Here is a 12,160-nt window from a genome sequence, read left to right on the forward strand (position 1 = left end):
AGCTCTGTCTGCAGGGGTGGGGCTGGGTTTTTTTTGCCGTTTACTGGTCCCTCACTTGATGCTCCTTCCATCCCCACTGAATATTCTTACTCTCCTAATAAAAGAATGTAAGAGCAAAAGAAAAACGACCAGAACCTCAGGGGGAAACTGTAATATCAGAAAAGTATGGTTCAAATAATAAGAAAACAGTCCCAGCTACAATGGGAGTTCTGTAGGCTTCAAGAAGAATGAACGGAATAAATATTGAGAGAGTAAGTCAGAAGCTGAAAAAAATACAGGATATAGTGAGTATGGAATAGGTTTGGCTCTTCGGCTGCTGAGAAAAAAAGAGAAAGCAATCAGAAACTCCAAAGAAAACAATCCATGTAAGAAAGGCGTGATAGAGATATGAAGAAACAAAATTGCAGTTTTAGTGTGAGTATTTGATAGAGTATATATTTGAATATTCTTTCGGTGCCATCAGAAGCTTGGCTTTAGAATTTCAGGAAAGGAACGTAATCATAGTCCACTGGGCAATGACCGATATTTACAAATCTTTCACTTACAATCATGTTATCAATGTTTACTTAAGCAAGAGTAAAAGTATGTAAAGTATGTAGAAGGGAAGAAGGGAGAAAAAGGTAAGGGGTCACCTGGCCGGTGTAACTCAGTGGTTGAGCATCGAGCTATGACCCAGGAGGGCACGTGCCCAGGTTGTGGACTCAATCCCCAGTAGGGAGAGTGCAGGAGGCAGCCAATCCATGATTCTCTCACATCATTGATGTTTCTAGCTCTCTCTCCCTTCCTCTCTGAAATCAATAAAAAAATATATTTAAAAAAGAAATACAGGGGTCAAAGATGTCCCCTTGTGCCACTTCAGTTAACGCTCTGCCCACCCCTGGAAAGCCTCAGGAAAGAAGGTGCACGTGTCCAGCCAGAGGTCGAGAGGATGACCTCCACGGACCAGTCCAAAGGCTCAGAATGCAGGGCTGATTCTGCTCAAGAACGTACTTTTCCTGTAGGAACTCAGCTTTTCTGTCTTCTTGGGCACACTCTGGGTACCGCCTAGTGTTCATGGTTTGCAGTCCCTGAGACCAATGAATCAATCTTTATCATTTATTTCCAGCTAAAGCCTCCAGACTCTTTCTGAGTTTGTTTGACACGAGCTTTCGGGGTCTGTGGGGTCATGTTGTGGGTGCAAGGCCCGGCACCACGAGTGGTGGATGAGCAGGTCACAGAGCTGGTGAGAGCGTGCGAGTCCAGAGCCCCAGTCCCAGCTCTCCCTGCTCTCTCAGAGCTTCCCACAGAGATAGCAATTAAAGCCCCGCGGCAGTTTAATTCCTGGTAGGGAGCGATCTGCCCTTCCTTCAGGGTTTTAATGATCGCTGAAGTAAACTCAGCCAGTAAATGAAATGTAATGATGTTCATCTCTCCCTCATAATCGTATTTGCATGGCTGGCCTGGGTTCCAAAACCAATATAAAAACCAAACTGCAAGGCTTATCTCTTAGGAGACAACAATGAGGGAAGTTAAAAGTGCTCTGTCAAGTCTTTGGAGAGGATCCAACCTGCCCCAAAGGTGAGAGAGTAACCTAGCCATCATACACGTAGGAGTCTGAGGTCAATAAGATACTGTACTATAATCATCACGGCTGCAATAGATAAACATGAAATTATAATGCAGACATGAACTCTGCATAGAATCTGGCTGTAAGAATAAAAGGCAAAAAAAAAAGTCATTTTAACCAATTGGATTGGGGAGGGGGGGGGAGTGGAGACAGCTACACCCTCACCTAAAAGGGAGATTTCTACAAGGAAAGAGGGTTTCAAAATCTATGTGTAGACTTACACAGAATTACAATGAACGCATTTATTATTTAAAGTTTCTTGCTGTCTCCAAATTTAACTACACATGGATTTAATAATAGACAACCTTATCAAGGTGAGTACAAATTTAAATAGATGAGAGGTAAAGATTATACATGATGGATTAGGCATATTACGCTGTCTGCTCGGTATACTGTGCTACTCTGTCACCAGGAAAAAACATACACAAGTGACTTAGAATTTCAGTCAATCTCTCATGCCCCTGTCTCATTTGTACTTCCTTGTTGTTTTTTGTTGTTGTTGTTTTTTAATTTTATTGATTTTTTTACAGAGAGGAAGGGAGAGGGATAGAGAGTTAGAAACATCGATCAGCTGCCTCCTGCACACCCCCTATGGGAATGTGCCCACAACCAAGGTACATGCCCTTGACCGGAATCGAACCTGGGAACTTTCAGTCCCCAGGCCGACGCTCTATCCACTGAGCCAAACCGGTTACGGCTCATTTGTACTTCCTAAGACCAGAGGAAGTGCTGAAAATGTCCTGGGAACACTTTCTGGGTCAGTGAATGCTCTAATCATTCTGGTTATTTGATAGGAACTTGATCCTCTTTGAAATTAGTCTTTATGTCCTCCCCACTCATTAAGACAAACTAATTATAAGCCTAGGAGATACTATACTTAGGAAAATAATACATAAAGGGAAAAATTTTCCATTAGCAACCTGAATGCCCCACACCTCAAAGCAATGACAGGAGTTGAACAGCTCCTTAAAATATCTGAGCCGTGAAGAATCAGTGAGCACCTAGTGAAAAGGCTGTACAAAAAACGTGCAGAAAGCCCTCATGTTCTTGTCTTATTCACAGACTCAGAAAAAGGCAATGAAAGGTAAAGAAATGATACGGCTCACAGCAGTGTTCATACCATCAGAAAAGGAGCTGAACAATTCTAGCAAGGCAATTTTAATTTAATTCTTTAATTCAACAACTATTTTCTAAAGAGGTGTTTTCTTACATGTTCTCCGTGTACAACAGAACAGACACACACCTACTGAATAAGAAAAGGCATGTTTCTTGCATATATAACAAATTCAAGAAAGCATGCAAAGTTTTTCATCTGTTGTCTCACTTTGGATGGGATGGCATCCTATTAAACTAGGGATATTCAGGTAAAAGAAATGTGAATAAATCCTCCATGAGGGCAGAGACCTTACATCTTGTTCATCGACCTGTTCCCAGCATCTGGAACAGAATCGGCACACAGTAGGTGTGCAGTATTTGCAGACTGACTAAGTGAACAGACTCTACCTTTGTGTTCCTGCCTTTGGGTACATACTAGGGACAAGCAGGTGCACGGACAAGAAAACTGGTCAGGTCAGGTGGGGTTTACGTGATTCCTGAAAACTCTGTGGAAATCATGGCTAAAACCCGATCCAGTAGCTAATGTCATATGAGAGGCTGATGCATGAAAATAAGTTCAATTCGGCAATTAATTACTGAGCCATTATATTTGTGTTCACACATTTCAGGAATCTGCTCAGCTTTATTACCGAGAACAGCCATCTCCTCCATTCCAATTCCTTTCCCTCTGATCTCTCCTCAGCGTACAGCAACCTGTTACCTGCTCACAGCGCTGCACTGGCCAAGGTGAGCAATGGCTCCAGCTGCCAAGCCCAACAGACACCTGATGTGTCAATGGCATCAGCAGAGGTAAGCTGTCCCACACTCTCACTCTCCCACTCTGGCTGCTGCATTAACGTGCTCAGTTCTTCTCTACCTGACACCTGCATGCACCGGTCCCTTAGCCTCAGCCTAGGCCTCTTCTTCTTCGTTTTCCCTATTTTGGTTTTATTAAAAACAAAAGGCAAGCCTGGCTGGTGTGGCTCAGTGGTTGACCTTTGTCACGGTTTGATTCCTGGTCAGGGCACATGCCCAGGTTACGGGCTCAATCCCCAGTAGGGGGTGTACAGGAGGCAGCTGATCAATGATTCTCTCTCATCATTCATGTTTCTATCTCTCTCCCTCTCCCTTCCTCTCTGAAATAAATAAAAATATATTTTAAGAAAAGGCAAAACTTACATGTAAAATAGGACTCTTGGTTTTCATCTACCAAATATATATATACTAGAGGCCTGATGCACGAAATTTGTGCAAGAGTAGGCCTTCCTTCCTCTGGCCGCTAGCACAAGCTTCCCTCTGGCAACCGGGACCCAGGCTTCCCTGGCAGCCCCGTCTTTGTCCGGAAGGTTGTCCGGAAGGATGTCTGGTTAATTAGCATATTACGCTTTTATTATTTTATTTTCCATCACCCTTTATCATCTCTATGCTCTCTTCTACCTCCCTGCTCCCCCCGCCCCCCACATTCACCACACTCATTGCTGTCCAGGTCCATGAGTTCTCTTTTTTTCTTTTTTGCTCAATCCCTCCCTTATCCCCCAACAGAGCTGTCTACCTGCTCTCTATGAGTCTGTCTCTATTTTACTTGGTAGTTCAGTTTATTCATTAAATTCCACATATGAGTAAATTATATGATACTTGTCTTTCTCTCACTGGCTTATTTCACTTAGCATAATATTCTCCAGGTCCATCCATGCTGTCACAAAGGGTAACATTTTCTTCCTTTTTACGGCACAGTAGTATTCCATGTCCATTGTGTAAATGTACCATAGCTTTTTTATCCGCTCTTCTACTGATGGGCACTTGGGCTGCTTCCAAATCTTAGCTATTGTAAATAATGCTGCAATGAACATAGGGGTGCATATATTTTTTTCCAATTAGTGTTTCAGGGTTTTTTTGGATAAATTCCCTAAAGGAGAATTGCTGGGTCATAAGGCAGTTCCATTTTTAGTTTTTTGAGGGAGCTCCACACTGCTTTCCACAGTGGCTGTACTAGTCTGCATCCCCACCATCAGTGCATGAGGGTTCCCTCTTCTCCACATCCTCACCAGCACTTACACAATGACGTACCACCTCATACCTGCTAGGCCTCGTCTTTTCTTCTCTTTCTATACCCTCCACCTACTCCATGTTCACCTGCTCCAATGGCTTCAAGCAATACGCCTCTAACTCCCAAATCTCTCTCCTGAGCTCCAGTCCCAAAGGCCTGTTGGGGAGCTCCGTACTCGGGCTGGAAATTTGACATAACCAGAATGAAAATGATCTTCACTCTTCCACCCCCCAACATTTCCCTCCCCATGTTCCCTGGGATGCCACCACTCACCCCGCTGAGCACTCAGAAAGGTGCCTGCCCCTCATCCCCATCCAACCCTTCATTCTGCTTGCTCTACTCCTAATTTTCTCTAGCACCACCCTCTTCCCTCCTTCTCCACTGGCGCTTCCCTCCTGAAGGTCACCCCATTTTTCTCCCCTGGACTAGTCTCCTCACATCCACCCTGGCTCCCTTTCAATCCAAAGTGATCTTTTTAAAGTGAAAATGTTATCTTGTCATATCTTGTTTAAAACTATCCATGGCTTCCTTGTTTTTAGGATACAATCCAAAATCCTTGCCCGGCCAGCATGGCTCAATGGTTGAGCATTGACCTATGAACCAGGAGGTCACGGTTCGATTCCCGGTCAGGGCACATGCCCGGATTGCAGGCTCTATCCCCAGTGTGGGGGGTGCAGGAGGCAGCCGATCATGATTCTCTCTCCTCATTGATGTTTCTATCTTTCTCTCCCTCTCCCTTCCTCTCTGAAATCAATAAAAACAAATCTTTAACAAGGTTTAAGAGCCTGATGACTCTGCCTCCCTCTCCCTCTCCAGACTTTTTGCAGCACTCTCGTTACCACCATCCTTAATAGGTCTCCTTCTAGAATCAACAGTAAGGAATGGCTCAGGAAGACCTTAAAATATGCTATATTCTGAAAGCCTCAAACAAGAAGGAACAAAGCCCACAGGCATTCCGAATCAAATGGTTTTTTGTTTGTAATTTAAAGCGGGCCCTCATTATTCACATTAATCAGGAGTAGTTTTGAAATAGCTTTTGTACCTATGTGGCTATACACTGTATCATGTAAAATGATTCCAAGTGAAAAAACTGCTTACTCTTGTCAGAGATCCAGGTCACTAAACTTCTGTGAGGTTCCAAAGATCCTTTCAGCCAATAACTCCCAGAATTTTCCAGATCAGTAACAAAATTAAGAGGGGCCCAGCACACGGGAGTCCAAATTTTTATTCTCCCAGGAGGAGATGTTAAAACAAAAACGCACACACATAAAAGAAAGAACACCTTAACAACAAAAATTAGAAGGCTGTAAAATCAGAATAAAAGCCAACATTCTGACTTAATAATTTTAGTTTCATGCTCTCCTCCTCATTTCATTAAAGACTTAGGAAAGCAGCTTCCCAAACTGACCTCAGTAGCTGGGCTAGATTCTGACAACCACTATTCTAGGTAAGAACTATTAAAGTCATGGAATCAGCTGGTTCTTCTTGTTTTAAAAACAGCCTTTAAAATACCTTTGCCTAAAAAAGTAAAGTATTGGGAAAAAAGGAAAAAAGCAGCCCGACAGCTGAAACTTCTCTGAGGTTCACAACCAGACCTCAGTGTGATCACATGCTGGTCGGACACCCACGGCCAGGCCACTTCTGTTCCCCTTTTTGGATCTAACCAACCTCCCAGAATTCCTACCCCAGTGAGGCAGCATAAAACCCGGCAAAGCAAGGCCACTCATGACTCTGTGTCAGCACGGACGACAACAAGGGTGCTATGCAACCCACAAAATACCAAACACCCCCTTCTCTTGCTAAATGAATGACTGTGTCTTCTTTACCCAATCAGGGAATTGCCCCACTTTCTAAAAGCATTCAATGTACAGCAAACCCCCGATTCCTTAGCTGCACCTCCAGATCACACAACCGAACTCTCAATTATGAAACAGGTTCTTTCTAACGCCGTTCCTGCGAGCCTCCGCCCCCCCTCGCTTACCCATGCCCACAAAGAGTAATAATTTGCTGAACTACCAGTTGCGTTTCCTGGGGAGTTTGGCTGAAGGGCATGGATGGTATCAAAGTAATAATTTCTTTAAACATCCCGATTCCAACCACTTCAAAGCAATTCCCTACCCACGCTAAACACACTCATTTTATTTTTCCTTATACTCTTCCAATCCTTGTCCACATGCATATACCGTGCATCCTTCTGTTACTGAAATCATTGTACAGACTCCTTCGTACTCTGCTTTTACTTGCTTAACACGATAACCTTTTTAAACATTTATTTTTTTTTATCGATTTCAGAGAGAGAGGGAGAGAGAGAGAGAAACATCAATGATGAGCAAGAATCACTGAACGGCTGCCTCCTGCACGCCCCACACTGGGGATCGAGCCCACAACCCGGGCCTGTGCCCTGACCTCCTGGTTCACAGACGGATGCTCAACCCCTGAGCCAGGGCAGCCGGGCACGATAACAGCTTTCAATGGCTGAATATTAATCCCACCATGATTTTATTCATAAAGCTTCTCTCCTTGGAGAAATACTAGCAAAAGAGCCAGAGAGTACACATCTTGCTCCCACTTGTCAGCATCCTCCCTAAGCTGTTCTAGATCCTCCTCCAGGCTCAGGTCAAGTCCCACTTATCTGATCAACTGGCAAGGAAAAATGCGGTCTCGTGGCTTTTAAAGGGGAGAATGATGAAAGCGCAGCAGCCCGGGTGTCAGGAGGCCGCGTCTAGGCGCTTCAGTAAACAAAAGTGTGACTCTGGCTAGACATAACCTCCCGGCCGCTTCCTCCTCGTCTGCACGGGCACGGCATTCCCAGATGCACCTGGGGGGTTTCATGTGATCTCGGCGCCCCGGCCCGAGCCCCGGGTCATGGGCCGGGAATAGCTCGAGTCATCCAGGCTGGGCGGCTCTCGGCCACAGTGAGCCATGCCAACAGTTCGCCTTGAAGTATTCCTTTCTTCAGCTTCTCAGCGGTTCAGAATGCGCGCGTCCGGAACGGGGGGCACGAGGGCACCCCCTGAAATGGGGGTGTAAATCACAGCCTCCGTTCTGAGCCCCAGGGAGCTCCCTGGCAGGTGTGCTGCTAACAGCGGGGCCCCTCCATCTGCACCCTGTGCCCCCCGCGCAGGAAACCGCCGACGCCTGTCCAGATGCAGCGGGGACCAGGTGTCCCCACGCCCGCCTCCCGCACGCCCGCACCTGCGACCCTCGAGCTCACCCACCGGCGGCGCGTGCTGCGCCAGGGCCACGGCCGCGGCCACGGCCAGGAAGCCGGCGCTCAGGCGACTCCGGCCCAGCATCGTTCCAGCCGCCGACGCCGCTCCGAACCGCGCAGAGGCCGCGAGAGGCACCTCCAGGGCCGGGGCGGACCGCGCCCTCCGCCACGTGACCCGCGCCCGGGACGTACCACCGCGGCGGGGGGGGGCGGGCGCGGAGGAGACGGGGCAGGAGGGCGGGAGGGCGCTCTTCCGTGTCGCGGGAAGGGCGGCAGGGGCAGGGTCACCTCCCGTCCCGGCGTGGAGGAGGAGGGACCCCCAGGATGGTTGGCAGGGCGGGCGGTAAGGCCGTGCTGTGGTCGGACCCCCCTCCCGCGGGCAGTGGTTGGGCCGATCCGCAGCCCCGCCCCGACGGGGTGGCTCCCGGGCGGGATCCTGCTCCGCGGCTCCCCGCGCGGACTTCGAAGCCTGGGGAGCGGGGGCCTCCCCGGGTCCCGGCCGCAGGTGGCAGGAGGCGGGAGGTCACGCTCCCCTCGGGCCCGGTGCCACCTGTGCAGCATCCCCACATGGCCCGGGGTGAGGGCTGCGCTCGGGCCGCGCGCTGCCAAATTCCCACGAAACGGACCCAACTCACAAAGATCGGAGAATGCGGCCCAACGCGCGCCCCCGACCGACCTTTGCCCGAAGTGAGTGAGGTTATTCATCCCGACCCTGGGCCGCTGGACGGGCTCGGGTGCCTGGGGCCGGGAGGGGGCGCCCCATGGAGACCCCACGCTGCGAATTACCCACTTAGGCTTTCGCAGCAGATGACGGGCACAGAATGGAGGCTTCGGTGACTTCGCCAGCGGTTCTCAACCTGTGGGTCGCGACCCCTTTGGGGGTCAAACGACCCTTTCACAGGGGTCGCCTAAGACCATCGGAAAACATATATAAATAGATATTGTTTTTGTGATTAATCAGTATACTTTATGTTCAATTTGTAACAATGAAATTGGGGGTCCCCACAACATGAGGAACTGTATTAAAGGGTCGCGGCATTAGGAAGGTTGAGAACCACTGGAACTTAGACTCCGGCGGGGTGAACCCTCCCCCTGGATGTGTGCAGCCTCCGCGGCTGTGTGCTCGCCCCTAAGTGAAGGGCTGCAGGTTGGCAGGACTGAGCTCACCTGCAGGAGGGTCGGCAGCCCGGAAAAGCAGCAGGTGACAGGTGTATGTGCGTGGCATTCGTGCCTCCGGTCACCCTGGCAGGATGCGTTACTTAAAAGTCCAGCAGGAAATCCTCGCCTTCTCACTGAGTCTCTGACGTTTCAACTAGCATTTTTCGTTCCTATAAAACCCAGAATACTGTCACTAACATCTTCATACATTTGTGTGTGTGTGTGTGTGTGTGTGTGTGTGTGTGTGTGTGAAATTGCAATTTTACCCATTTTGTATTACTTCCTTAGAAAAACAATCCTTTTGTTGGAAATGAGAACTTGATGTTTTGGGGTATGTGTGCGTTTTTTCTAGGCTTTTTTTTTTTCTGTACATGAGTCTTTCTCTTTGAGGAGGAAGTTTGACTTTTGAAATATAACACATGATTAAAATGAGTTCCTGATTCAACATTAAGCAAGCAGATCATTGACACGCTCACGAATTCAAAAAATGTTTACTGTCGACGTACAGTGTGCCAAGCAGGGAACAAAAAAGACAGTTCTTCCCTCATGAGGTTTTCAGTTTAGAAGAGAAGTAGACAATAAGCATCATCAGTAAGAAAACTGATATAGGATGCTAGAAGGCAATAAATGTCACCTAGTAAATGCAAAGGAAGGGGATCAAGAACAGGGAGAGGCACAATGTTAAAAAGATGGGCGGTGTGGGCATTGTTGCGAAAGTGATGTTTGAGCAGAGATTTGAAGGAGGTGGCCTTGGGGATGCCCAGGGAGGAGGATTCCAGGCAGAGGAAGCAGCTGGGGCGAAGGCTTACATGTGAGAATGTGCCTGGCGTGTCCTGCTAATGCAGTACATCAGCGTGAGTGGGGCAGAAGGAAGAAGGGACAAGTCCGAGAGGGAAGTCGGGTAGGGCAGATCATATGGGCCATTAGGAGCCATTGTAAAAGCCCTGACTTCACTCTGGGCAAATGGGTAATGTGTAAATAGGTCGAATTCTGTTGGACCTAGAGAACTCCTGTCTTTTAGTATATAAGTAGCTATTTGGATTAAAGATCGTTCACCTTAAATACTACTGAGGGCACTTCAAACATTTTTTTTTTCCTATGAGAGGTTGTTAATTGGTGGCAAAATCAGATTCCTTATGCAGAAACCCTATTTTGTCATAATATTCTTAGGCACAATTTTCATATAATTTTGCATTTAACTTTCAAAGGCCTTTTATATGCTACTTATTCTATTTTCAGACAAATTAAGAAGTTATTCTACTTGCCTAAAATTATACCATTCTGTGCATTATTTCTTCTTACAATACATCCTTTTTTTGTTTATTTTTTAACCTAACCAATTCTTCAGTACTAGAAATGCACAGAAAGCCAAGGCAAGGCGTGTGGCCATAGGAAACCCTGCCATGGTTGGAGGTATACTGACATATTAATATAAAATGGTATTTAAATGGACAAATGAATGACTGTGTCCACGGGAAGGGTGGTTCAAATACTACCTTCACAGCAAGCATCAAGTATAAGGTTTGGGTGACCTGCTTACTGTGCAAGAGTCAGCATCAGTAATCAAATTGTTTATCAGAATAGCTGAAGTGCTTGGCCTGCTGTGGACCTTCTCTAATCTCCTACTAACATTCCTAGGTTCCTGAGCTGGAGCCTTGATTTAAAATCATTGCAATCTAACTACCCCACCCTAAATGAAATCTATCACACATAATAGCATCACATTAACCAGAACAGGTATGACTTGATTTATAAAACTGAATATTAAAAAAATGCATTCTAGATCAAGAAACATAGTTCTAAATATAAACATTTACCAGAGTAATTGCCAATCAGTACTTTTGTTTAAAGAAAAAGGCTTAGTATATTTAAAATGTACTCTTGCGTTTCAAAGCTTAGATTTTTGTCCATCTTTTCAGGAAAATAAAAGATGTAAAAAATGGGAAAATCAGAGGTCATGCAAAATTATCACACAATTCTTTCTCTCCAGTAGCTTTATCACGCTAAGAAAGAGTACTTGTTTTCAGCTTTACTTTTCCATAGAAAAATATGTTAAATCATTACCTTCAGCTCAAGGTATTCCATTACACACCTACTAATTTAGTGCTCACATTTAATCTAATTGTCCTCCCCATATAATGGCAAAATAAAATAGTTAGCTTAATTATCCATCATTTTTAACATTATACACACACACACACACACTATATATATATATATATATATATATATATATATATATATATATATATATTGATTTCAGAGAGGAAGGGAGAGAGACATCAATGATGAGAGAGAATCATTGATTTGGCTGCCTTCTGCACACCCCCTACTGGGGAGTGAGTGGGCAACCCAGGCATGTACCCTTGACCCGAATTGAACCCAGGACCCTTCAGTCCGCAGGCCGACACTCTATCCACTGAGCCAAACTGTCTAGAGCTTAACTTATCTTTCTGTTTCTTTGTGAAACATTTTTGATGTCGGATTGAGTCTCTGATACTTGAACCAAGTTTGAGTTTGAAGAGCCATTTATCATACTCTTTCCACTTTCTTCAATAAGACATAGGTTTCTGACCTGACTTATCCAGTCAACTCAAATCCAATCATCTCTAAACCTTTTAGTTGATGACTTTATATTCCTGCATACTTTCATTTTTACATAAACCATTACAGTTACCTATTTAACGCTCCAACAAGTTGTTTCTCATAAGTTTGTGGTAAATTCATGTATCCTCTCAATAAATTTTGAGCACTTACTCTATATGCTGGGTAAACTAGTGAACAAACGACCCCTGCCCTCCTGGCAATCAGGCTTATGGAAGAGGAAAATGAAGATTTGGGGCGGGGCGGGGGTGTAAATCAAAGGACATCTGAAAAACTCTTTTTTACAAAATATATTTTTATTGATTTCAGAGAGGAGGGGAGAGGGAGAGAGATAGAAATATCAATGATGTGAGAGAATCATGCTCCACACTGGGGATCGAGCCCTTGACTTTGGCACATGCCCTGACCAGGAATCGAACCCTGACCTCCTGGTTCATAG

At 45.9% G+C, this 12,160-nt stretch overlaps 1 protein-coding gene across 2 annotated transcripts in view; it reads right to left on the reverse strand.

Moving 5' to 3' along the window:
* ASAH1 (N-acylsphingosine amidohydrolase 1) overlaps window positions 1-8,103 on the reverse strand; it is a 33,149-nt gene extending 25,046 nt beyond the window's left edge. For both annotated transcript variants that reach the window (XM_023757157.1, XM_006092640.3), the window contains exon 1: window positions 7,967-8,103. In XM_023757157.1, coding sequence (XP_023612925.1) covers window positions 7,967-8,044 — 78 coding nt within the window. In that variant the 5' untranslated portion in view covers window positions 8,045-8,103. The remainder of the gene's footprint in view (window positions 1-7,966) is intronic.
* Between the last annotated feature and the right edge of the window lie 4,057 nt (window positions 8,104-12,160).

Source organism: Myotis lucifugus, unplaced genomic scaffold (genome assembly GCF_000147115.1).
Source record: "Myotis lucifugus unplaced genomic scaffold, Myoluc2.0 scaffold_102, whole genome shotgun sequence".
Lineage (NCBI taxonomy): Eukaryota > Metazoa > Chordata > Mammalia > Chiroptera > Vespertilionidae > Myotis > Myotis lucifugus.